Consider the following 24,308-nt stretch of genomic DNA (forward strand, 5'->3'; position numbering starts at 1 on the left):
ATGTGATGGAACCATACCCTGCTGGGATGTCCACCTGTAGCTGGGGATTTGAGACAAGGAGCTGCCTGGGCTGGAGATGATGCCTGGCCTGGAACACAGCTCTGTGCTGCCACAGAAGAGGCAGGAGGAGGAGAGGACAGGGACAGTGTGGAGGGATATCAAAGGGAGTGGCTCTCCTGCAAGCTGAACGTGCAAGATACCCAGCTTTGGCTTGCAGAGTCCAGGAATCAATTCTCATTTCAGCATTATCCAAATAAACCCAACCTACTGCTTCAGCAGCTGATGGGCCTCTTGCTGCCACTGTGGAGGTCTGGATTCCCACACAGGGATGGATCTTCCCTGGAGGCACACAGGGAAGCCTCAGAGTGTGAGTGGAGTGCTGTCGTGTCCAGATCCACTTCAAATCCAAGAGAGCCATAAGGCTGGCCCTGTTCCACAGTTAAGTGAGGGCTGGCTTTGCTGAGGGTAAAATTTAAAGCTTTGGAAGCAGCAAAATTCCAGGCTGTTGGTGTGCAGGGTTCTGGGGTGCCCTTACCCAGCCCCTTTGTGCAGAAGCTTTAAGACCTGGAGACACCTCATGCTTGGGGAATATTCCCTGAATTTGCTCCTTCAGTTGTCCAGGACACATGGTATTTGTTTTCCTGATGTATGTTTAATCTGGGGCTTGGCAGGTTGGGAAAGTCACTCATCCTGGTGTCGGGGACTAATCTGGAAGTGAACAGAAAAATACTGGCTGGGCTTTTCAGCCAGGGATTTTGGGGGAAAATGCTGTTATTCAGAAACACTGAACGAGCAACGTGTGCCTTATCTTCTGGGACACACAGTGACATAGCTGAGGAAGGATGGAGTTACACTGTCACTCGAGATTTTCATGGGAAAAGGCTCAGTCCTTAAGTGCTTTTCCTACTACAGTTCGTGCAGACTGGGGCCTCCTCTAGATTGCAGAAATGGGCTTTTCCTGTAGTTGCAGTGCAGGGAGCAGCAACAGCTCCCAGTGGAAAACTGCAGCGTTGTGTTTGGATGAGGAGCCAGTTCTGCAAAGCCAGACCCAGCTGGTGCTTCCCAGCCCTTGACTGGAGGGTGAATGGGGCAGGGAGGGGTCCCTGTCCCTGCTGTGCCTGGAAAAGGGGAAGCCTGGAGCTGAACCTTGCTGTGCTGCACTTCCCTAGAGAGCAAGGTGAGGAGAGGCAGTTCCTCTGCTGGGCTTCATGCATGTTTAATGGAGAGTTTAAGCACAGTATAGGCTTGCTCTGTAACCTCGCTGTGCTCCTCCTGTTCTCTGGGAAAGTTTGTTTCTGACCAGGGAAATCGGTAGCTGAGTGTTTTCAACAGTGTCTTCACTCAGCATGATTTCAAGTGGTTTGAAGCCTCTGTGTTCAAAACAAATTCCATGGTTAGTTATTTCTCTTTTTTTCTTTTTTTTTTCCCCCCCCAAGTCTGGTAACACTCAGATTTGGCTGGGTTGAAATATTCAGTTGTGGTGTCTGTTATTTGTATACAAATATTTGGTGGTTTTCTCCTGTAGCTACATTTTTGAAAGTGTTGATTTTTTTTTTTTCCCCCCAGTATTGTGAATATTAGGAAGAAAATCACAAAACTGTGTGGTTGCTGAATACAAAAGGGCTGATCAGAAGAGTCCAGTGTAGCTTTCCCTCCTTGGAGGCAACTGCTTTAAAATTTTTAGTTATATTGTGTAAAATTCATGGTAGCTCTGGTTCTAAGGCCTCTGTCCTTGTCATATTAGATTTAGTTATACATTTATAATAGGTATAGATTAGTTAGGAAGACCCAGAAAGGAGTTTTTCCCCATTTTTCCAGCCTAGAGTATCCTTTTCTAGTGTCAGGAGTGATTAGAAGCTCCTGTAGAGTAGTGACCCTGGTGCAGGTGACTTTCTAAAGTTCCCTGAGCTCCTTTAAAATTTTGGGCTGATATGACCCTGAAGTAAAATATTGAACTATCAAGAATTTATTAGTTAACACTAGAATTTTTCATTTCTTTAATTAGTGGTAATATGCCCCAGCCTGCAGAAAAACATGCTTCATTCACAGAGTGTCTGGGCTGTGTTTAAAATTAACCAGAACAAAATAATGAGCCTTCCAAGCTGCCCTGCAATTGAGAAGTTGTCTCCAACTAAAAATATTCCTCTCTTAGAAATGAGATTGGATTCTTTCATACTTTTACTGCTAGTATCCCCTTAGGTTCATTATGCCTTAGATGCTGAATCTGTAAAATAGGGCTGTTAATATGTACATGAGGCACCAAGAAGTGCTGGAGACTTTCAAAAACTGATAATTCCTTGATTTATTCATAAAGCTGGGAGCATTACTCTTGCAAATTTGATCAGATGCCAGTTCCTTCAGTAGCCACTCGATCCAGGAACCTTTTTATAGCTGTGCTAACATCTCTGAGGACTGTTAGACTTAATTAATGTTTAAGACTCTTGTACAGAACATGTCATGAAAAGGGAAGCTCTTCCATGAGAGCGTGGGGAGCAGGCAGGAGTTTGGCTTCAGGGAATGGGAAGGCAAAGGATGTACCAGTATTTGAGATGAGTAAGTTTGTGTCTATTCTCTCACTTAAAAAATATCCTGTTTGTGGTTTTTAGAGAATTACTGTTATTTGGGGTGTTGAATGACAGGGGTGTGTGCGGAATCCTTCACAAGGACTTTCTTTTAGACACCTAAAGGCAATTCTAGGATATAAAAAACACAGAATGGCCTTGTTAAAAATATGTACCCCTCCCAAAAAATAGTTTTTCTGTGCTGTGAGTATGGCTCAGCCTGATAGAATGGTCCTGAAAATGTTCACTGTCAGGCAAAACACTTTAATTTCTCCCATCTGTGAAACAAAATAATATTTATATTCTCTCAAGGGTCAAGTGTGGGGATCCTTTCTCTGGGAAACTGAACATCTTTTTCTTGTACATAAACTTGTTATGGATCCAAAAATGAGTGTTTTCTCATGAACACTGACATCTCTCTGCACAAATGCCTTCAGAAGTGCAATGCAGAACATCATCGACCAGCAGGAAAACCTTTATCCTGTGGGCATGCCTGGTGCTTCTGGGACTGCTGGAAAGTTGTGTGATATCCTTTATCAGGAGGAGATTGTTTTCATGTGTTGAAAACTTGCTTAAAAAAGGTGTCAGAAAACTCAAACCTCATTTCCCCGCTCTTCTTCCTCAAGACATACTTCCCCAAAGTCTTAAGTTATTAATAGTAATATATTCAGTGGAAAGGAAACTGTAATCACAAGGTAGGAGTGGTTGCATAGATGTTTGTATAAATTTACTTGGGGAAAAAAAAGTTGGATTATTTCAGAAGAATTTGCCTTAATGCTGTGAAGGATGAATTTCTGTGGTGTAGGTCCCTCTATCTCACATTTCTTAGGGGAATTTAAACTGAATATCCATCCCCAGACAGGTGAAATTCACCCTGGGAACCGAGAGGAGAATGAAATGTGGGAAAACAGGAGGTTTACCCAGCTCTGGTGATGGGAAAGGACTTCAGTCTGCCTTAATAGAAAGCAGAACTGGAATAGACTGACGTAAATGACTGATTTGTTTCTGATTTAAGTTCAACAACATTGGCTGCAGGGGAAAACACTGTTGGCAAAGACAGTCCTGGTGATGAAAGCTTTACTGTGGCAGTTAAGTTTAGTTGTCTTTAGACAAAAACCTCATGTTTTATTTAATCTCTATTCAGGCTTTTTGTTTTGTTTTTTTTTCCCCTGGTTAAAAAGGTAACAAGTAGGGCATTGAGACCGTATCAGTGAATGAACTTTAGACGTTTTATTCAGCAAAAAGACCGTTTTGGTTTCTATCAGAAAAGTTTAATGGCTTAATTGCTTGAGATTTAAGATTGTGATACTGAAATTCTACTACAGTCTTCAAAGCCTGCTTTGTCTGCCAATGCTGGCAAGGCAAGGTTTGCAGAAAAAAATAATGAGGAGGATTTTTAAATAGAAAATGGGGAGTTTCTGTCAAAAATCAAGCTCTGTAGTCTAGACTTAAAATTAAGGATGCCCAACCTTGTCTGGTGGTCTCGAGCTCTGTGTTTTAGCCTGCAAATACAGCCTTGCAGAGTTTAAAAATAAGCACTTGTGTAAGGAGGGCCTTGCTCACACAGTCATGTTGGTTTGGAGCTATTTTATCTCAGTATCTGTCCAAATAAACAAAGCTTTAAGTGGTCAAGTGATGCCTAAACATCTCTGTCTGGAAATCATTAGGCTGTGGCTGCTCAAGTGGCTGTGAGAACGTTGTTTAGATCAAATTAGGTGCTTAATGGCAATATTTGTGTTGTTTTAGCCTTGGCCATGATCAGATGTATCTGTTTGCCAGTGGGGTCCAGTCCTGAACCAGCCTGGATGGTGATGGAACTGTGGAATGCTGATCTGTGTATTGTGCTTCTGCTTAATATTTTTACTGTTGTATTATCTCCAGTAACCATCCTTCTTATTCCCAGAACATCCTTGGGATAAGTTTGACAGCTCCAGGGAGCTTTAGAAAGTGTAACTGGAATTTGTCTGTTAGATGAAAACAAATCTTCAGAGAGAAAAAGTGACTTTTCCTTTCCTTGCTGTTGCTCCAGAAACTTGCCACAGAAATAATGAATAAAAACCTCTGGATGTGTTTCCTGTCTTCAGCTGTTATTCACTCTCAACATCGTTGAAATACACTGAAGTACCAAATAGAATTATAATATTTGGCAGGCATAACTTCTTACCAGGAACAATAAAGGTGGCTGAAAACGGTTTGTGCTACTTGTTAACAGCAGGTTTGGGGTCAGATGGTTTGAGCAGGTGTGTTTGAGGGAATGAAAAGAGTGAAGTGGGAAGGGAACGTGCTGGAGTCTGACAGGGGTTTATTGTCAAACTGTGGGTCAGGAGAGAGAACTCCTGAATAAATGCAGAGGGCAATGGGTGTAGTGTGGGTGCCAGGAGCAGTGGGACGGGCTGGGTGAGATGCACTTGTGTGTTATCGAGGGCGGTGCTGAGCTGGATCTTCTGAGGGATGGGGACAGAAGCCCATGGAGCTGCTGCTGGGGTTTTGCCTTGGTACAGGGATCAGACATCCCTGTTGTCTCCTCAGCGAGGTGGAAATGTCTGTCATGCCTGAGCTTTCTGTTCTGAGCCCTGCACTCGGTACTGAAAATCAGGGAATTCATTAATCGAGCGGGTTTTGTTTTTAAAACCAGAATAAAAGTGCAAAATACGTTTATGTCCATCTGTCTGAATTAGTTGCTGTATTTCTAGTTGAAACTTGTTACTTTTGGCTATGTTTATTCTTTACCTCTTCTCAGAGGGGAGAGGAAAGCACAGCCTTGCTGTGTGCTCTTCTTAAATGCACCATTACCCTTCTATCTCTCCCCAGTGTAAACCGGCCTTATCTTCAGTTTACCTTCATGCTGATGTCTTCCTCTGCATCTAATACTTTTATTTCTCTTTCTACTTTATTTCTGCAGCCTTTCTCATGTATCTGATGTGGGATATTGTATTTGAATAATACAGTATTTTTTATCTTTAATTTCTGTTGTACTTTTGGCATGGCTTTCTGTCATTGCATTTATCCCAACACTCCATTTGCCTTTTTTTTTTTTTAGCCTGCCTCTGCACACTGAGCAGATGTTTTCAGAGAGCTGTCTACAGCAACCCCCAGGTCTTTTTCCTGTGTGGTTACAATTAATTTAAAATTCAGCAATGTGTGTGAGTAGCTGAAAATATTACTACTGCTGTCTGTTACCCTATTTTTGTACCAAATGCATTTCATCAGCCACTCTTCTGCTGCTGAGATCTCTCAGGTCTGAGCCACTTGAGGTGGACCTGGCTGTGTGGGATTTTTTAACATGAAGATTTATCATCTCTGCTGCAAATTCATGTATGTACAAGATAACTGACCAAAAGATATTTGTCAGTTTGGTGTTAAATTTGGTATATACAAATCTGTGTCATTACTCTAGCTGCTGTCTCAAAAATAGCAAACTACTAAATGGCTTTTTTGGTGGCGACTCAAGATAGTAAATTATCATTAGAGCAAAAATAAAACTCATCCATATCTTAGAGCAATCTCTTAATGGTTCTTCCTGTGCAGTGTTTGCCAATGAGCCTGGATTTTGTTGCTGCTCAGCCACTGAACACACATTCCAACACGAGCTGTCAGTCCTTTGGCTGCTCTCAGGCAGGGACACTTCTAAATTATGGAGGTGTTTCCTTTCCTTTTGGTGTCCTTTTTGTCACATTTTCTTGTTTTAGTGATGCCTCTGACCTGAATTTCCCTTGCCTGTTCCTCCTGCCCTCAAATACCAGCGTGTCTGTCACTGCCTCAGGAGCCCCTTTGTCCCCCCAGCTCCCCTTCCAGGGGCTGTCTCCTGGTGTTTCTGTGCAGATGTGCAATGATCTGATGTGATTTAGGGATTTGACATAGAAGCTGGGCCAGCAGTTAATAAGTTTGACCCTCCCTGCTATCTTCCTTTTCCTGGACTCTGTAAGTCTTCAGCTGTTTCCATCAGGGAGCCCAGTGACCAGAGAATTCCACTGAAGCTTTGCACGTGATTTCTCTCCCTGTCATACCCGTGGTGTCTTTTGCAGCATCCCTTTTTCATTACTGGGAATTCCAGCAGACAGAAATGCACTCCCTGTTTGTGCTAAAAGGTTTTCTAGTTGGTTGGCAGAGCACTGCTGCTCTGATTATGTTCATATCAGAGCATATTGCACTGCTAAAGTATCTCATAAAATACTCTGTTGCCATGGTGATCTACCTTCCACTTTTCCTAAAAGGACCCACGAGGTCCTGGGAGACAGGCTCTACTTTCTTTGCCTGTGAGAAGATTAGTCACATCCCTTATTTTCCCCTTTTTTCTGTCTTGTTTTCTTGAGGACACCAAGTAGTTTGAGTTTACTGATCATTTTTTTTTTCTCTCCGGGTTTAACATTCTGAAATATTAAATCTCAGTACATTAAAGCTCATGTGAGGGTGTGCCTGTACAGAACAATGCAGTGCTGAAACTTGCATTTGGAATTTCACGTGGAAAAAAAAGAAATCGAAGCACAGATTATTTAAAATGAGAATTAATGTCAGTTAAAACTGTATATTGATTCTTCAGGACAGCAATGCTAATTAAAAAGCAGAGAATGCTGAGGGGATGGATACCTCACATATCCTAGTCCAGCTGACTATTTCTCCTCTTCCCTGCCTCTGTCATCTCCCTTTGGTGGAACCAAAACTGAGTTTGCCTGAAGAAGGCTCTGAACTGACCTAGAGATTTAAGTTCATCTTACATATCTGATTCCATTGCCCAGTGGAGCAACTTCTGTTCCAGTTCTAATTTAAATTTTTATTTTTTTTTTACTTAAAGCTGCTAAAAATCTGCATTAAAGCAACCTTAAGGGCCTTTTCTGACCTGATAAATCCCAAGAAGACAAAACTTAAGGCTGAAATCACAGACCTGGACCTCTCCATTATCCAGCTACTTAAAGAGTCTGAGCACTGGATGTTCTGATGTAATGGGAGTGATGACACTGTGTGATAGCTACAAATTCAGTCTTAGCTCAGAATTTGTTGTCTGCTAAAACAAAATGATTGTTTCAGTTCGGAATTCAGCGGGATTTGAGGTTTTTCTTTCTTATGCTTTCTTAATTTTCTTTTTCCCTTCCCTGTAACGTGTGTGAACGTGCTTGAAGGGAGGAGAATTGCTTAAACAGCATTTGTGTGATGCTGAGGGCACTCACTGACGAGTAAATCCCTCCTGCCTGGGGTGTTGAGGTACTGCAGGAATGACTACCTTGGCAAGGTTGCATATATTTATAATTTCATTACCCTTATTTGCTTTTATTCAGATCTTTGAGCTCTTTGGTGATTTATTTTATGGATGTTCAGTCAGCCAGAAATCCAGCTTGCCGTGTCGATGTGTGTGATAGGTAAATCAGCCCAAAAATCAGCGTGAAAGCAGCAGATGGTTGTTCAGTGGGATTGCTGCCCCAGCTCCTTCTGATCTGGAAACCTCAGTTTTATTTGTGGTTATTCTTTGAGTGACAGGGTTTGTTTCTCAATTTTAGCAGCTTCTGTGTTTTGTAAGTGTGATAACTGCTGCATGCAAATAATGCTGTAATTGTCATAAGGTTGTTAAAAAGATCCTGAAGAAGATGGACCCACAAGTGGAGTGTTTTATAAGCACATGTGATGGCCAATAGAACCAACTTTGAGTCCTTTCTGGGTGTTGGATAAAAGCAGCACATGATCCTTCTTCTTTCCAGAGTTTCAGCCATCCAGTTTTCTTTGAAAAGAGTATAAACCCTCTTTTCTTGTTCACAATTGTTAGATTATAATAATGATATTTTAGACAGTAGCCATCCATATCTCACTTCTATGCATGTCTTTTAGTAGTAGCCATAAAATACATGTTATAGGAGAATAAACTTAGAAAGCCAGTGACTAAGTCATGTAATATTAGTGACTGATAATTCTTGGCTGGTATGTGCGAGACAGAGTTTGTTGTCTTTTAATAATAGTATTTCCACATGAAATTGAGTTTTTGTGGGTTCTTCCAAATCAGCTTTTTCACGTTTAACTCCAGTGCTGACTTTGACACCCGAATGAAACAGGTGTAGCCATTTTTTAATGATAGGAGCATGGACCAAATTCCTGTTGTTTCTGTTAATGGTTGCAGTTGTGCCTCTAAATAGGTCAGGAGAGCTGGATGTGCTGGAGTTGGAGGCACTGAGGGTGGGTGGAGCAAAAATGATAAACTGCCATAGTCAGAAAGGCTGTTTCCTAAAGAGTTATCTCTGGCTGGCACAGAGGAGGCAGGAAGGAAGGAGGGGCTGCAAAAGGAGAAGTTTTAGAAGGGAGAGATTCAGGGAGCAAAGAAAGGGGGAAGTGTAACACAGTGAAGAGAAGATGTGCTGAGGGATATTATATGTCACAGATCATGGAATGCCAGGTTGGGAATGTTGTGGAATGCTATGGCTTTCTCTGCTCCTTAAACCAGCAGCAGCACGAGGTCAGGATGCAGAAACCTTTCCCTCCAAACCCTGTCAGTGGGGAGGACAAACAACACCCAGTGCACTGTGCAACTCACTCTCTGTACAAATGAAAATGCTCAGGGTGGTTTTATTAACAAATAGTAAGCTCATAATGAAGATTGTGGATTTTCTTAGAATCATGAAGAACACACTTCGCACTTACCTTTCCCTGTCTCTTGAAACAGAAGTAAAAAAATTAAAAAAACCCCCACAATTTGGTTTGTTGTGAGAAATGCTCTGCCCCTCCATGACCAAGGAATGTCTTTTCTTTCCTCCTCCGTGCACAAAGCCTGCATCTGTTTACTTATGTTTTGCTAAGGACCCACTGCATGACTCCCTTTGGCCAGTTTTACTGTGATACAGCTTCCAGAAAATTAGCATCCCATTTAAATTTCCTTGCAAAAGGAGAAAACCCAGGATTTTTAAATGAAAACCTCCTTTTTCGAAGTCAGCTGATGGTATGATAAAATCCACGTAGCTACACCAGGACACTGTGTTACATCAGAGGATTCTGTTCACTGTCTTGCACTTACATAATGAAATCACATTTTGCCCCAAATGGTATCACAGGCTTTTCATGTGTAAGTATGTACATATCCCTCCCCTAAAAAACACCTTTTCCTTGTGTAGCACAAGGTAACTGTCCAGTAGCATAATTATAACCTCAGTTAGTTAAATCTAACAGTTCCCTGCAGTTCTGACTTCAGGGGCAAACCAGAAGTCAGGCCATCAAGCGATCATTTCTTATCAAGTCATGATAAGAAAAGTAATTTTAAAACTCAGATAATTTTATTGTATTCAGAGGTGTTGTAGCAGTCGCTTCCTACACTTCACAAAAACTCAGTTTGAGATGGAGATGTGGTTGCAACCTTGTTATGCCTTTGCTATTTAAATGACCTGGTGGCCCCTGTGGTGGTTTCAGTGTCACCAGTGGGGATCCCACAGCTCTGAGTTGCAGTGCAGGTGAGCAGGAGCAGGTCAGCATCACCCTGGAAAGCTCTGGGAATAGATTTAACCAGTTGCTGGGTTTTGGTGATTTTTTTTTCCCCTTGATTATGTGATGGTCAAAATATAAACTCTTTGAAAAGTATCTAAAAATAGCTTTAAACCACAAAATGGATACAGCTCTTTGGAAGCCAGTACATTAATAGGTAGGAAACTCTGAGTGTGCTGGTGTCTCTTGAGGCTTTCATTTCATAAACAAATCCAGTGACTTATTTGTGCCCCTGAGTAGCACACAGCATAATACTCATCAATTTATAATGGTCTGCAGTTCACTGTCTTTTAAGCAACATGATGAAGAGCCTGATAAAAATGCTACAGGAAAAAAAAGGAATCTGACGAAAATAAGGAGGCAATTTTCTCAATTTCATGACCCACATGTGATGCTTTTTAGAGATGTTTTGATGAGAAGATCTGATGAAATTTGTATTTCTGTGTATGATGCTATTTGGGGTTATGTACATCAGGGTTTAAAATGATTCATGGATCTTTCCTCCCTTCCAGATGTACGACTGAATTATTTCAAGTGTGCCATGATGAAATATTATGAAATGTTGTTGCTGGGAGCAGGAAGCCTTTTTCTTTCCTTTATTTTTAATTAGACAAGGTTTATTTCATGACTGAAACTTTTTAATCTTGTTAACTAAACCTCAAAAGCCTTAATAATGCATTCTAGGATTTATGGTGAAATACATGCTCTAGTGTAGGACATGTTAATTACCCTTAAGCAAAACAAGGGCATGCATATTTTCATTAAATTGTTTTAAATTCAACAGGAAAACCATTGGGAAGCAGCACCCAGTGTGTCTTGCTGTGAAGTTTTGCTTTTTCATTATGTATCCATGGTGGAGAATGATGCTGTTTGACTTCTAAAACAAAGCCCAGGCTGTACCCCATGATTTTGGGTAATTAGGGTTACACACATTTATCAAAGCAGTGGAATTCCAGTGAACACAATGGGACTATTCCTTTGGGGAGGCCTGGCCTGTGGCTTGACTTCATACTTGTTGAAATGTTCCCGATGACTAAAACTGATTTTTCTCTTGACTTTAAGCCCACTAGTTTTATATTTTTATTTTTTAATAAGTTTATTGTCTTATATTTTTATTAAGAAGTTTATTGTCTTATGACACGTAAGTAATAGTCATAGGGGAGTTGTAAATGGAAAATTTCCTTTAAAACTACTGCTCCTCCTCAGGAAGAAAAAGCTGCTTTGGTTAAGGTCTGTATGTACAATAAGACCTGCAAGTTATTAGTTGGATTTCATATCCCAGGGGCAGCGTGCAGTCAGAACAGTTGTGATTCAGGGGTTTTATTAGCATGAGTAATCCTGTGAACTCCACATGACCTGATGCACGAGCACTGGACAATGCTGAATCAAAGTATGGAGTGTTAGGGTGGAATTCCAGGTGGATTGCTGAGCAGAGTGCCAGGCAGAGACTGAGTCTTGCAGTCCTTTTTAGAAACTGTAGGTGGTGAAGGGCTGTGATTGCACCCAGATATTAATACAAATGGTGTGTGTCACTGACTGGGGCATTCTGGGAAGTTATTTCTTGTAAAAGCAAAGCAGTAGAAGTGGTGTTTGAGGAACTGGTGTTTGAGTCTCGGCTGTTAATGGTATCACTGAGCTCCTTTTGTGCTTCTGTTACATTATCCAGCTTTCCTAGCAGACTGTGTCCCGATTCCTGAGCCTGGTCCTCCTGCTGTGTGCCCTCAGGGAACGCTGTCCTGATATCTGCAGACAGATTTCAAATTCTCAGGAATATTTGTCTTTGCTGCTGAAGGTCACTGGGTCCCTTCCCTTTCTGTTCTGTACCAAGAGGATTCATTTCACTTCTGAGAAATCTGTGGAGAGGACATGAGAGGACTTGCTGCTTCTGGACCAGAGTGAAATCTTCTCTGAGTATCTTGGAATTGGTGATTAATTTAAGCAAACAAAGGCTGTTGTACAAGTGCTTTTTGTGCACACCATCAGCAAACTTGCAGGTAGCTTGAGTTTCTGTTCCAGATCTGTGTATGACTGGTTTAAGCATTAAATTAGTTAGGTGCTAATATACTTGGAAAAAACATGTATGCCGTGTTGAGTTTCATAAAGTTAGCTGGGAAAGTAATTTTTACAATCAAAAAATTACACTGAGAAGCTTAAAATACGGAGGTGGAAGAGTGTTTCCCAAAAAGCCAGAGTACCTGCTTCTGCAAAGTAATGGGCTTTTCATCCAAGGTTGTGGTCTGCAGGTGAGTGAACCAGCTGGAAAAGCCTGGGATGAAATGTTTTGTGTTTGGCCTTCCTAGCCAGCCATGTGTACCAATTCAAGGAAAAGGAAAAAGCTCCAGCTTCTTAAAAACAACAGAAACAAACAAACAAACCAACAAAACAATGTCAATTTGCATGTGAGGGCTGCAGTGGGACTTGAGCATGTGCCTACTTTGGGCTCTTAAGGTTTCTTACTCAGGACAGTTGTTACCAGCTGAATTTATCTCAGAGTTTCCTCCTTTGCGTTGTCTTCCAGATATTGGAGAGACTGAAATGATGGAAGGGGACTCTGTGCTCGTCATTCTTGGGAAAAGAACTCTGGTGTCAATTTATTCCCCTCAAAATACTCATCTAAAAATGGGTGCATGAGCTGTGTCACGTTGCTCCTCCTCTGAGTGGAATCTGCTGCTGGTCCACCCTGTTTCCTGTAGTTTGTTTTTTCTGCACGAAGTGGAAAACTTTGTCCTTGTTTTGGGAAGTACCCTGGTGTAGTTAGGAACTAAAATTAATGCTGTGTATTTCTGTCCACGTTTCAGACAGGCCTTTGGTGCTGCGAGACGCGTTTCAAGCTGTGTTTACAGGCCACACACTTGCACTTCATGGGGATGCTTGGAGGGTGTGGGAGCTGTGCTTGGGTGGATTGGATGTGCTGGGAGATGAGGGAACTAAGGATGCTGGGCAGGCTGCTGGTTGACAAAGAGGGAAATATCTTAACTCTTCTGCTACTGCGCTTTGAAAAGACACCTCGAGCAGTTACAGAATTTGGAGTTCTCAGGTTTATCTTATTCATGGATATAATTTTAGATCCATGGGTTATTTGGAAATGTGGATAGTTCAGCCCCTCTTAAAGGCACTTCCAGCTATGTTTTGTTCTTTCCTTTGTATTGGGGTCAAGGTCTTTTCTGTTGTTATTAATACAGCACCTAGAGATCGTAATTGGCGGCGAGAGAATCCTTGTGCAAAAGCAGTAATTCATGCTTTTGAGATGTGAGGCTTTCCTAGGATTGAGGAAACTGTTGGAAAACCCTGTGTGTTTACTCTGGTAGTGTCACTTGTCACAGCATTGTCCAGGGCCCAGTCTCTGAGCAGTCCTAGTGTATCATTCCTTGTTCATAGGCAACATCATCCTGCTCTCTGCTTCCTGGCCTGGCTCTTCCCATACTCTCCACCATCATCTCCTGAAACTCTGTGATGATGCCCCAGCCCCTAAAAGCACCGGGTTATTGTACTATTTAGCATAAGGAAGGACTAGAGAATCCTTGAAACACTGTGGTGAGATGGCAGCGGGGCCAAAACTCTGGCAGTAAGTGCTCACTCCATGGAGAGGGCTCGTTGTGGCTGGAATATTCCAGAGCTTGGGTTTGAAGGGAGAGAGGAGAGCAGAAATACAGCAAACTGCTCCAAGCAGAATTGCTTCACTGCTTCAAGAACACCTTGTGGTTCTCAGAGCAGTTCTCCAGCGTTTCCCTCTTGCTGTGGGCACTGCTGGCCTGGGCAAACTGCAGCTGGCCAGGTGCATTTCCCATAAGGAATTTTAGAGTCATTTTGCATTCCTCTGCCTGTGGTGTTGCATTGCCACATAGATGTGTCCAGCTGTGCTCTGTAATCTTCATTAGAGAATTTTTTTCCCCAGAGAATCTTTTAAATATTTTTCTCACCATCATCTCTAATTCTGCATTTGTTCTCAAGAATTCATCCTGTATTTCTACCCCTTTGCAGGATTTCAGAAATGGGGCACAAGTGGTTTTTCCTCCAAGGCAGGGATTTTTCACTGGTGATTGTTGATTGGAGAGCTTTAATTTCTAGGTAGGCAGTTTGAGGCCTTGTCTGAACAAAATGCTGATCTCCCAAACCCTGAAAGTCTTGAGTCACTTGTCACTCCCCCAAATCACCACCAGTGTGATTAATGCTGTTTCCATTTGAGGTCTTCAGAATATGCAGAATCTCAAATGCTGCTTTAGAAGTATGAAGAGCAGAAATCAGGCTTCTAAGAGAAATTGTTTCTTGCTGTGTTAATTCAGTAGTTTGGTAATGGAAAGAACTTGCCCAAATTGACCTACCTTGAACTTGAGGTTTTCTACTAATGGCACTTGACTCCCACAGTGCTCTGCATGTTCTAAACCATTTTTAATCAATCTTCACATATCTAGAAGAGAGTTGTGATATTGAGGATTTGTGACCTTGCCAGGTTACCTCGGAGGGGTGGGATGTGTGTCTGTGGTGTTTTACACTGTCCCATGGACAAATTGTGCACTTGGTGCTGTGATGTGGTTGTACAAAGGGTTCTCAGTGTTTGTCCCAAGGCACTGCCAGCACTGTGGGATCATATGGATCACTCTGTGATCGTGTTCAGTCATCAGGACTCAAGTTACTCTTGATACACTTTCCCTCCTAAGTTTTTCTGAGAATCATTACTGGGAAATAACAGCTTCCTGCTGAGAAGATTTACTTGCCTCACCACATATGCCTGTCCCAAATGGAAAAGGACATTATTACTTGGGGCTGAGCTCTAAGTATTGACATTTAGCTTCCCATTTTAAATACTTTGAATATTAGAGCTGCACAGGCTTCATTAACGGCAGAGAAGTTCATTTGACTAGAGATGGATAAATTGCTTTCTCTGTCAGTTTGTTTTTATTGTTCTACAGCCAAATGGATTTTTCTGTTGGCTGAAGAATGCCAGACCTGAAATACTGCATTCTTTGCCCTGTCTGCAGGCCTGTAGTAAATACAGCACCTGTGGGTGAGGCCAGTCAGCTGAGAATGAATAATCATTTCATTCATTTGGCTTTTGTTTATACTTGAGATTTTTTTTTGTTTTAAACTAAGCACTGCAGAACCTTTTTCTGGTGCTCTTCAAGTAGCTGTTTAACAGCTCAATAGTATTGCCCTGCAATGAGAACAGCAGACAAAAATAACATTTTTTGGTAATGTTAGCTGTTAGCAGGAAGACTTCTGCTCATTTATTTTTTCCCTAATAAATGAGAAGATGAGTTACTGTATTTGTCATTAAGTCAGGTGCCTATGAATTCAGATTTTGGCAATATAACTTTTGCAGTATGCTTAACTTGGAAGCATTTCTACTGTGGATGTAACCACATGATAACATTTTCCATGAGTTGAAGCTGATTTCCAGCTCTCCCTGTGTCCCACTGCTCTGAAGGACAGCGGTGGATCTTTGGGAATGTTCCTACACCCATAGGAGTGGGTGACACTCTGAGTAATTGAGACCTGATTTCAGCTGATGAGTCTCACTGGTTGCCCTCCTTTTCCATCTTTTCATTCCTGAATGCTCTCTCTGGTGGAATTCAACAATGTTTGACTTACTAATGCCCAGGACTTTCTCAAGAATCTCATGTGTCATCAGGTAGAACATACAGACAGAAGTAATGGACTCAGCTGTGTCAGCTTACCATGGAATGGTTTGGGTTGGAAAGGACCTTAAAGACCATCTCATTCCATGCCCCTGCCATGGGCAGGGATGCCATTCACTAGATCAGGTTGCCCAGGGCCCCATCCAGCCTGGCCTTGAACACTTCCAGGGATGGGGCATCCACACACAGCTTCTCTGAGCTTTGTCCTTTTTATAGGCAATCTAAAAAGCGTGGTCAGAGAGGGAACTTCCACACTCTGCCTGTGCCCCTGCAAGGTAAACAGTCCTTATGAAAGCCAAAGAACTTGGCATTTAACCCCTTTTCTTGTTTGTTTTTTTTATCTTGCAATGATATGGAACACAGGAAGTGCACATCCTCACCCAAAGAGGCACCATGAGCATTCCCAACCAGTGCTCCTCTAACTGCACTTTCCAATGGGGCCTTCTAGTCATAGTCTTTACTGGACGTGATAATTTTGTGTATAAATAAGGTACAAAACTTAAAATACTTTTTCTAAACGCTGCTATTTGTTTTCCTTTGCAGAATAAGAGAGCTGGGGGGGCCGGGAGCACGGGACGATGCTGCTGAAAGGAATGTGAGCCACGGAGCATGTTTGGTGCCACAGTTACCCAGGTGGGCTCCTCTAATTGCACCTCTAATGAACCACAGGCTGTGGTGCTGCTGTTCCATCAGTGATCCTGAGTCTAGGAGTCTCAGGCCAAAATTCTGCCCTGCTTTCCTAGTTCCATACAGATGGCACTTGCAGTCTGAAACCTTTTACTTGTGTCTTAATTTTATCCGATCGTTGGGTTGCAGCTGGTCTCTCTTTAGGTGTTACTCTGGTTTATATCATGAGGTAGCCTGAACATTTCATGCACAGAGAAGATGTGGTCTCAAGAGATGAGGTGCTGAACTACATATGTGACAGTAGTTTTGAGACTTGATCCAGGTGACTCATCTACAGATTGTCTGCTGGGTTTCACAAGTCAAAAGCAGATGGGTAAAGGCTCCCATCATTGTTTTGCACACCAGTATTTAATGAACCAATATAGATTTTTCAGGATGTTTTGATAGGAAATGGGGAACTTTCTGATGTTTGGATGTTTCTTTTTTTTATCTGCCATATATTTAAAATTTTGGGGACGGATACTGAAAATCTTCACTTAGATGCTGCTCAGTTCTGTGCTGTCTTAATTATATGCTTATGGTAAGGAAACATGTTCAGGAGGCAAAGATCTGTCCTATGTGGTGGAGTCTAGGATCCTTCAAAAGCAATTCCATGTCCTGGAAGCGATCACAGTCCAGCACCACTGGCTGTCTTGCAGGTCTGAGTAAATAAATAGAGAAATAACAATTATATGGCTGCAAAGTGTTGCTGTGGAATAGCAGCTAACTTTTCTACTAGCACCAGCTGGCAAGTGGGAGTGAAAAAAACAAAGCAAACAGCTCAGAAAAGTAGGAGGAACAACAGTTCTAGCCTAAAAACTGACACATTGGGAGCCCAGCATGAAGAATAACAAACTCCTGTCACAGGATGTTTTGCATAGCAACAGGACTCTTGTCTTCAAGTGGACTTCAGTGTAACTGCAGCACTTGCTTCCTGTGTGAGATAAAGACCTGTTGTGCTCTGAATGCGTTGTAATCTCTATATCTAAATGGGACTAATAATTAAAAAGAATTAGCTGAAGGAAGCGATAGTGGAGCCTATTGCTCCTCAAAGTGTTTCCTCTTATTCTGCCGTCGGAGAAGCGAGAACAGAGACGCGTGGAAAGGAAGCAGATGAAAGATGAACTTTCTCCCCAGGTGCTGAATGCTGCCTGCAAACTGCTTTGTCCATGAGGGGAGAAACTGAGTGGGAATTGAGAGCACGAAGGAGCCCGTAACACACTTCCAACATGCGCAAAGGGGTGCCAAAGGACCCAGAAATAGCTGACCTGTTCTACAAAGATGACCCGGAGGAAATATTCGTGGGTCTGCACGAAATCGGACATGGAAGTTTTGGAGCAGTTTACTTTGTGAGTATGGTTCTCTCCTTTTTGGGAAGCAGAGTCGTTTTAAGTGATGTTTTGGAGATTTTTCAGCATTTGTAGAAATTAGCATCCTCTGAGCTTCTTAGCGCTTTGTGTGTGTTAATTTTCTGATAACACATCTCATAATAAGTGCTTCCAGAGCACTCCTGAGCTCTTTACAGTAGTTCTTTCTACTAACACTTCACTATAGTCTTATTAGAGCACCCAACCATACAGGTCAAGTATATGGTGTTTTGTGCTGTTTGAAAATTGAATTTAAACAGTTGGAAATTAATTTGCCAGACCTGGAGTTTCAAGATGCTCTACTTGGAGTTCATATGCTTGTAAATCACTGCAAATTAATAGCTCTAATGTCTTCAGTAGGAAATTCTTACATGACAAGAGCAAAGAGAAAGTCCTAAGAGGAATGGGAATTCAAGTGGGAATAATTTATGGCATTAATTGATACAGTCAAGAGAATTTAATTCAGGAAGTGAGAAGAGTAGTGCTTTTACAGTTGGTATCAAACAAAGTCAAATCCAAAATACTGGGTTTGGAAATCATTGTAATCCAGTTGCCATCAGTGAAACTAAAATTGAATCAGTTTAAAAAGTCAGTCAAAGAAAAATTAAAACTGCTTGGTAGCTTGGTCAGCCACTCAGAAGATCAGATTCACTGGAATTGGGGTTTCTGAATACCAGACATTATTAAAGTATTCACATAAGATCTGTTACACCTGTAACTCCATAAACTGGGAACAGCTGACATGAATTATTTTAAGCACTCCAGTTCACTGTCTGGAACTGTGTAAAGTGATGGAAGTGTTGCTAGAACAGGACAGGAGCTCGAAATGTTGTGTCAGATGAGCAGTGCATGTGTGTTTTGAGGGATAATGATATAATTCCTCAAGGTATAATCTACAAATATTGCCAAAACTGCTTGAGCAAGTGGCTGTTTGTCAAGTGTGCTCGTACAGCCCTGTCAGTTGGTTCAGCCAGGAGGATCCCAAGCACTTGGTGCAGCCAGAACTGTTACCCACAGCTCTGGCAACGTGGCATTGTGTCCTTCAGGGACAAATTCCAGCTGGAATGAGAGATACCACAGTCAGGTGAAGATACTTGGAATTAATGTGACAGAAATACAGCATTAATACATCTGTCTGAGTCAAATACTCTTGATCTTTTCTGTGCTGAATCAGGAGGGCGAGTGGTTGGGAAGGGTTTTGCCTTATCCATAGGTCCTTGTTTTCAGCTTTCCCTCTCTCATTTGAGGAGTGTGTGCTGTGAGCACTCTGTGTCACCTCCCTTCAGTAATTCCTGTGCTCTGTTGGCTCACCCAACATCACTTTTCTTTGAAGTCACTGCAGGCATCACGGAAGGTCTTTCGTTAATACGTTACTTGAAAGCAGTTTGAAAGGAGGATTTACCACATTTAGCTCCTATTACAGTTTAAGCTTTTAACTGTCACTAATTTTTTTTTGTCCCAAAAATGGTGGTTGGAGGTACAGAGATTTCAACAACTCTTTTAAGAGCAAAAGCTTGAAGTTTTCTGTCCTTAACATGCAGAAATGAGGGCAGTGCCAGTGCAGGCAAGGAGAAATCTTTCCAAAACTGAATTTTCAGTCTCCATCCCTGCATCATACAGGCTGCAGAAAAGTACAATTTTGAGTCAGTACAGAATTTTGATGTCACTACTACATATTGTACCTGGCAAAACTGAGATCTGGTGCAGTGAAAGGGAGGTTGCTTTTATGATTGAAAAAATTCCAGAATGAATCATCTCCTTGAAGCTGGGAATTGAAATAGCCACTGAAGAGTGTCAGTGTTGTATGGAGGTTTTGGATGAAATCACAGAGATTTTGGTACACCTCTCTATTTGTCTCCTTGGAAAACATTTTTCCAAAGGTGTATCTAAAACTGGTTTTGCTGCAGTTGCAATAAAACTGTATTTTGCTTGGTTTGTGTATCAGTACAGAGGTAACAAGTGCAGTAACTCTGAGGGAGGAACAGCAGGTGTGGAGAGATAAAGTCAGGGAAAAGTATCCTAATAGTTGTCTGGTAAATCTTATCACAAGGAGGACATCTCTGAGATGCAGGAACTTGCAAGGATATGATAGAGGAGGAAAAAAGCCTGTGTTTGCCACAGGCACAGCTCACTCCATGGGGAGGAAAAAAAATGAAGCTTTTTTCAATCTATTTCTTTCCCTACTCCAGGCTACAAATTCCCACACTAATGAGGTGGTGGCAGTCAAGAAGATGTCCTATAGTGGAAAGCAAACGAATGAGGTAAGATGGATAAAGGCAATTTTTCCTGCAGAAGCTGTGGCAGCCATAATGTAAATCTGAGCAGTGAAATGAGCTGCAGGTTTGATTTGACCCCAGCAGAACAGCTTTTCGTGCAGGAGCTGCTGCTCCCTTCCTTCCATGGGAAGCGTGGAGTTTTGTGGAGGGAAAATGAGTTCATGCAAATTTTGACAGATAGTTCAGTTTAAGGAAGTGAATGGGGATTCAAAATGCCTGTATGGGGGTTGTTGCAGAAATAATTTCAGTAATAGTGCAGTAAGAGCACACTGGCCACTGGAGCCATAACCACAGCTCTCTGTAATGTATAACTCACGTGAAACACTCTTCAGGATATAATCTAAAACTGCAGAGATCTTGTATTGAGAAAATCGGTTTTGTTTCAACTGTTACTTTTTAATTGTTCCTCTTATTTTTGCGTTGTGGTGCCGTGAACTTGGGTCCACTGTTCCTTTGGACTGGTGCTTTGACATGCACTGCAGGGTGTGTTTGTTTGTTAAGAGCAAACAGGGATGTTTTAAACTCATTTTTTCCTCGCTTCCCTGTTGGTCTCCCAAATGTCAGTGGTTTTATGCTGCGTTACAGAAGGAGGTGAGCAGCTCACTGCCACTCCCTGTAGCAATTCTGGTGTCTCGTGGGGCCAGGTGGGTTTGTAACTAAGTTTGAGACCCACTGTGTAAAACAGTAGCATTTAAGTAAAATGTATTGCAGTTAAAACGAGGGGGAAAAAATAATTTTTGCAATCCTCAAGCTGTTTAAATGTGTCTTGGGGATGTCTCAGTGCAGTGAGGATCCACACAGCTGATGTTCAGTTGTGCTTTTACAGCTCTGACTCTTACCATCTTCATATTGTACAGTAGTTTTATGGTCGCTTCTCAGACTGTCCTGCAGCGTGTGGTGATTGAGAGGGCGTAGAGGATTAAGCAGACAAATGTATTTATACCTTTTACCTTTTTATTTTCATTAGAAATGGCAGGATATCATCAAAGAAGTCAAGTTTCTGCAACAGCTGAAGCACCCCAACACCATAGAGTACAAGGGCTGTTATCTGAAAGAGCACACGGCATGGGTGAGTGAGTGATGGGCATTTAGATCTGCATGGGCAGAGAATGTACAGCACAGCAGTCAAATGCTCAGTGCAGGCAGTGTCTGTACATGCAGCAGTACTCATCCCATGCTGCCTGCAGACCCTTTCACCTGAAGACTCTTCCAAGTAATCCACAGGAAATAAATACTTAAAATATTGGGAGAGATCCCTGCTTCTCTGAGGCAGGTCTCTGTGTTCACACAGATTAAACACTTACTAAGGAACATCCTCTACAGCTTCTACCCACAAATTTCTCAGTGTCTAAACCCTCTTCACAACCTTCAAAGATGTCTTGACGTTGCTGAAGTGTTTGCAGGATCTTATTTTGTTCATCATTGGTTGCTTTTCTTGTAACTTCAGGTTTTCTTTGTGTCTGTGGCTGTTTCTCAGCCACTCGAGCAGGAACTGTGTGTGGGGAAGTGTCTACCCCTGTTACTTCCAGAATCATAGAATCACAGAATGGTTTGGGTTGGAAGGGACCTTAAGGATTATCTTGTTCCAATCCCCTGCCATGGGCAGGGACACCTTCCAGAAGCAACATTATTATTGATTATTCAAGGAAAAGGCACAGAATAAAGGGCAAGAAGTAACTTGCAACACTGTCCTTCCATGTCCATGTCTCAAAGTCTGATTTGAATTTCCTACTTGAATAGCTGTAGAGCAATACTGGTTTTGTGGTGAAACAGTACTAAAATAAAGTCAGATTTTGCATCTTCTGATGGAAAAGTAACAAATGCTATTACTTGGGTAAATATTTTATTTTTTTTTTTAACCAGGGCATTAAAGTTTCCATGTGACTTAAATTTTCTATGTGCAGCCCTTCCTTAGTTGTAAAGACATTTTTATAGTTTCAAAACGCTTCAAAAAGTGCTTAAAGGCCTGATTTTTTTTTTCCTTGCAGTTGGTTATGGAGTACTGTTTAGGATCAGCTTCTGATTTGCTAGAGGGTAAGTTTTATATAGTTTTATATCGTCTTTGGTTTTCTTTCTGCTGGTGCCCCTACTGAGTATGGTGGGAGGCTGTTTTCTCACAGGCTGGGGTTTTGCAGATAGTAGAGGTGGTCTGTCTGTCCTGCTCCATTCTGTACCTAGAATCTGGGACATCAAGGGTAAGCTGAGGCTTTCCCAGGAGGCCAGTGCTGTGTGCATGTTTTTGTGTTGTAAAATGAAGGTGTAAATGTGTATAACTATGTTCCTGTAATTGGTGCCTTCCTGGCTGAAGCAGTCTGCCTGTTTTCTGAAAATCCATCATAAAATCCTGCAGAGATCACCTTTGTCCTTGCCTTGTAGTTTGTAGGAATAATTACAGATGGTTGAGTAGAACGAGAGGCTGATGTGACCTCAAAACTAGAACAGCACCTGCAGAGAAATAGGGAATCTAAGCCAAAGTTTGCAAAAACTAGCACTCCTTGTGGGCCAAGTCTTCTGTGTGTAAGATCACAGAATGGTTTGGGTTGGAAGGGACCTAAAGGTCATCCAGTCCCACCCCCTGCCATGGGCAGGGACACCTCCCACCAGCCCAGGTTGCTCCAAGCCCTGTCCAACCTGGCCTTGGACACTTCCAGGGATCCAGGGGCAGCCCCAGCTTCTCTGGGCAACCTGTGCCAGGGCCTCCCCACCCTCACAGGGAAGAATTTCTTCCTAATATCCCATCTAAAGTGGCAGCTTAATGCCATTAAGGTACAGTCAAGCCAAAGCACATGCTGGTCATATTTAGGGATATATGGAAGGTGCTTCGGGGCACCTCTTTGTACCAGATTTGGGGGAGTTCCTTCTCTTCCACTTTCTCAGGAAAAGATCACTCTTAGTTTCTTCTGGTTTTTGGTGGTTTTTTTTCTTGATTTTTTTTTTAAATTTATTTTTTATTAGTTCACAAGAAGCCACTTCAGGAAGTGGAGATTGCTGCCATCACCCATGGTGCCTTGCAGGGGCTGGCCTACCTGCACTCTCACTGTAAGATCCACAGGTAAGGCTGGAGCTTGGGGCTGCTGAGCTCCTTCCATCTGCTCTTTTCTGATGTCTAAAATCTGCTTCACTGTGTTTAAACAACTCTGGTAAAAATTATTCTATCAAAATTCTCACTAATGGACGTGTCAGTACTCCTAGTGCCAAGGTAGATGTATAAATAAAAGCTGTTGGCTGTTAGGGAGTGTATTTTTTTTGGTTGAAATAGTTTAATGTGGGTCTGTCCTGTGCTGGATTCTCTTCCATGTTGGCAATAGTTCTCTGCAGACCCTGATAAAAAAAGAATGTTGGCACTAAACACTAACAGGAAAATATCACCCTAAATTTGCCAATTAGAATGTAGTGCTGTGCTGGTTTTAAGAGAATATTTTACATATGAGAAGGTAAAGCTTTATGCTTTCAGAAATCAGGCAGTGGAAGTCAGGGATAAAACCACTTCAGGAGAAATCAAAGCTCACAGGCAGAGGAAGATTTTATACAGACACTTCCTAGATCTGTCGTTCATAATGTGGTGTTTTTCAGGGGTTTGGATTTTTTTTTTTACTCATTTGTCAGCAGTGTTGCATGTTCTCATTTGATTTCATTTCTTTGGTCTAATTTTGGGTACCACTGATATGTCAGGGGCTTGTGAAGTGGATGAGAACTGGATTAATGGGTGGGAATTCATCAGAATAAAGCAACTTGAAACTGATTTATGGGGCTAAAAGCCTCTTTGTAGTCTTCTGGAAATCTTGAAACGAAAAATTGGTGTATCTGAGGCTGAGTCAGTGAGGGATTTTTAGAGACAGGAATTATTTGTTGCTTGTTAAAATAACTATTTGGGGCATATCTATACATGGTTAAATCATATTAAATTAAAAAAAAATAAATGCATTCCAATTTATGAAATGAAAATATTATTATTTTGGATGAGTCCTTTCCCCGTATTTGCGTGTAAAACAGCTGTTTTGAAGTATTTTACATGTTTTCGAAGTGCATTGAATTGTTATTTATGGTTAATGACTCCCTGTATGGACACTATTGAGAATGAGGGGGGTTTTTTGATAGCACTTCCTAGCATGGTGCAGTTTTGTGTTGTGAATTCAGCAGTTTCCCCTGATGAATACCACCTACTCCATGTGGCCTTTCCAGCAGCATCTTTGTTCCATATCAACACCAAAATGGTTACTTCTCTTTCCCACGGGGAAGTTCCTTTGCTGTTGCAGAGTTCTGGGAGCACCCATAAGGGATTTGCTGCTGGAAGGGCCATGTGGGTTGTTCCTATTGATCTTCCTAAGAAAACAGAGTGGAGATCTCATC

The 24,308-nt window shown here is 41.9% G+C and overlaps 1 protein-coding gene across 1 annotated transcript in view; it reads left to right on the top strand.

Annotated features, from left to right (window-relative positions):
* The first annotated feature begins 2,525 nt into the window (after positions 1-2,525).
* The window catches only part of TAOK3 (TAO kinase 3), a 60,728-nt gene continuing 38,945 nt past the window's right edge, over positions 2,526-24,308 (top strand). Inside the window, exons 1-7 of the mRNA XM_018081910.2 lie at positions 2,526-2,553; positions 16,193-16,282; positions 17,453-17,664; positions 19,872-19,943; positions 20,926-21,027; positions 21,947-21,992; positions 22,914-23,010. Of these exons, the coding sequence (XP_017937399.2) occupies positions 17,545-17,664; positions 19,872-19,943; positions 20,926-21,027; positions 21,947-21,992; positions 22,914-23,010 (437 nt within the window). The 5' untranslated portion in view covers positions 2,526-2,553; positions 16,193-16,282; positions 17,453-17,544. The remainder of the gene's footprint in view (positions 2,554-16,192; positions 16,283-17,452; positions 17,665-19,871; positions 19,944-20,925; positions 21,028-21,946; positions 21,993-22,913; positions 23,011-24,308) is intronic.

This window comes from Manacus vitellinus, unplaced genomic scaffold (genome assembly GCF_001715985.3).
Source record: "Manacus vitellinus isolate BGI_N305 unplaced genomic scaffold, ASM171598v3 scaffold_58_pilon, whole genome shotgun sequence".
Taxonomy (NCBI): Eukaryota; Metazoa; Chordata; class Aves; order Passeriformes; family Pipridae; genus Manacus; species Manacus vitellinus.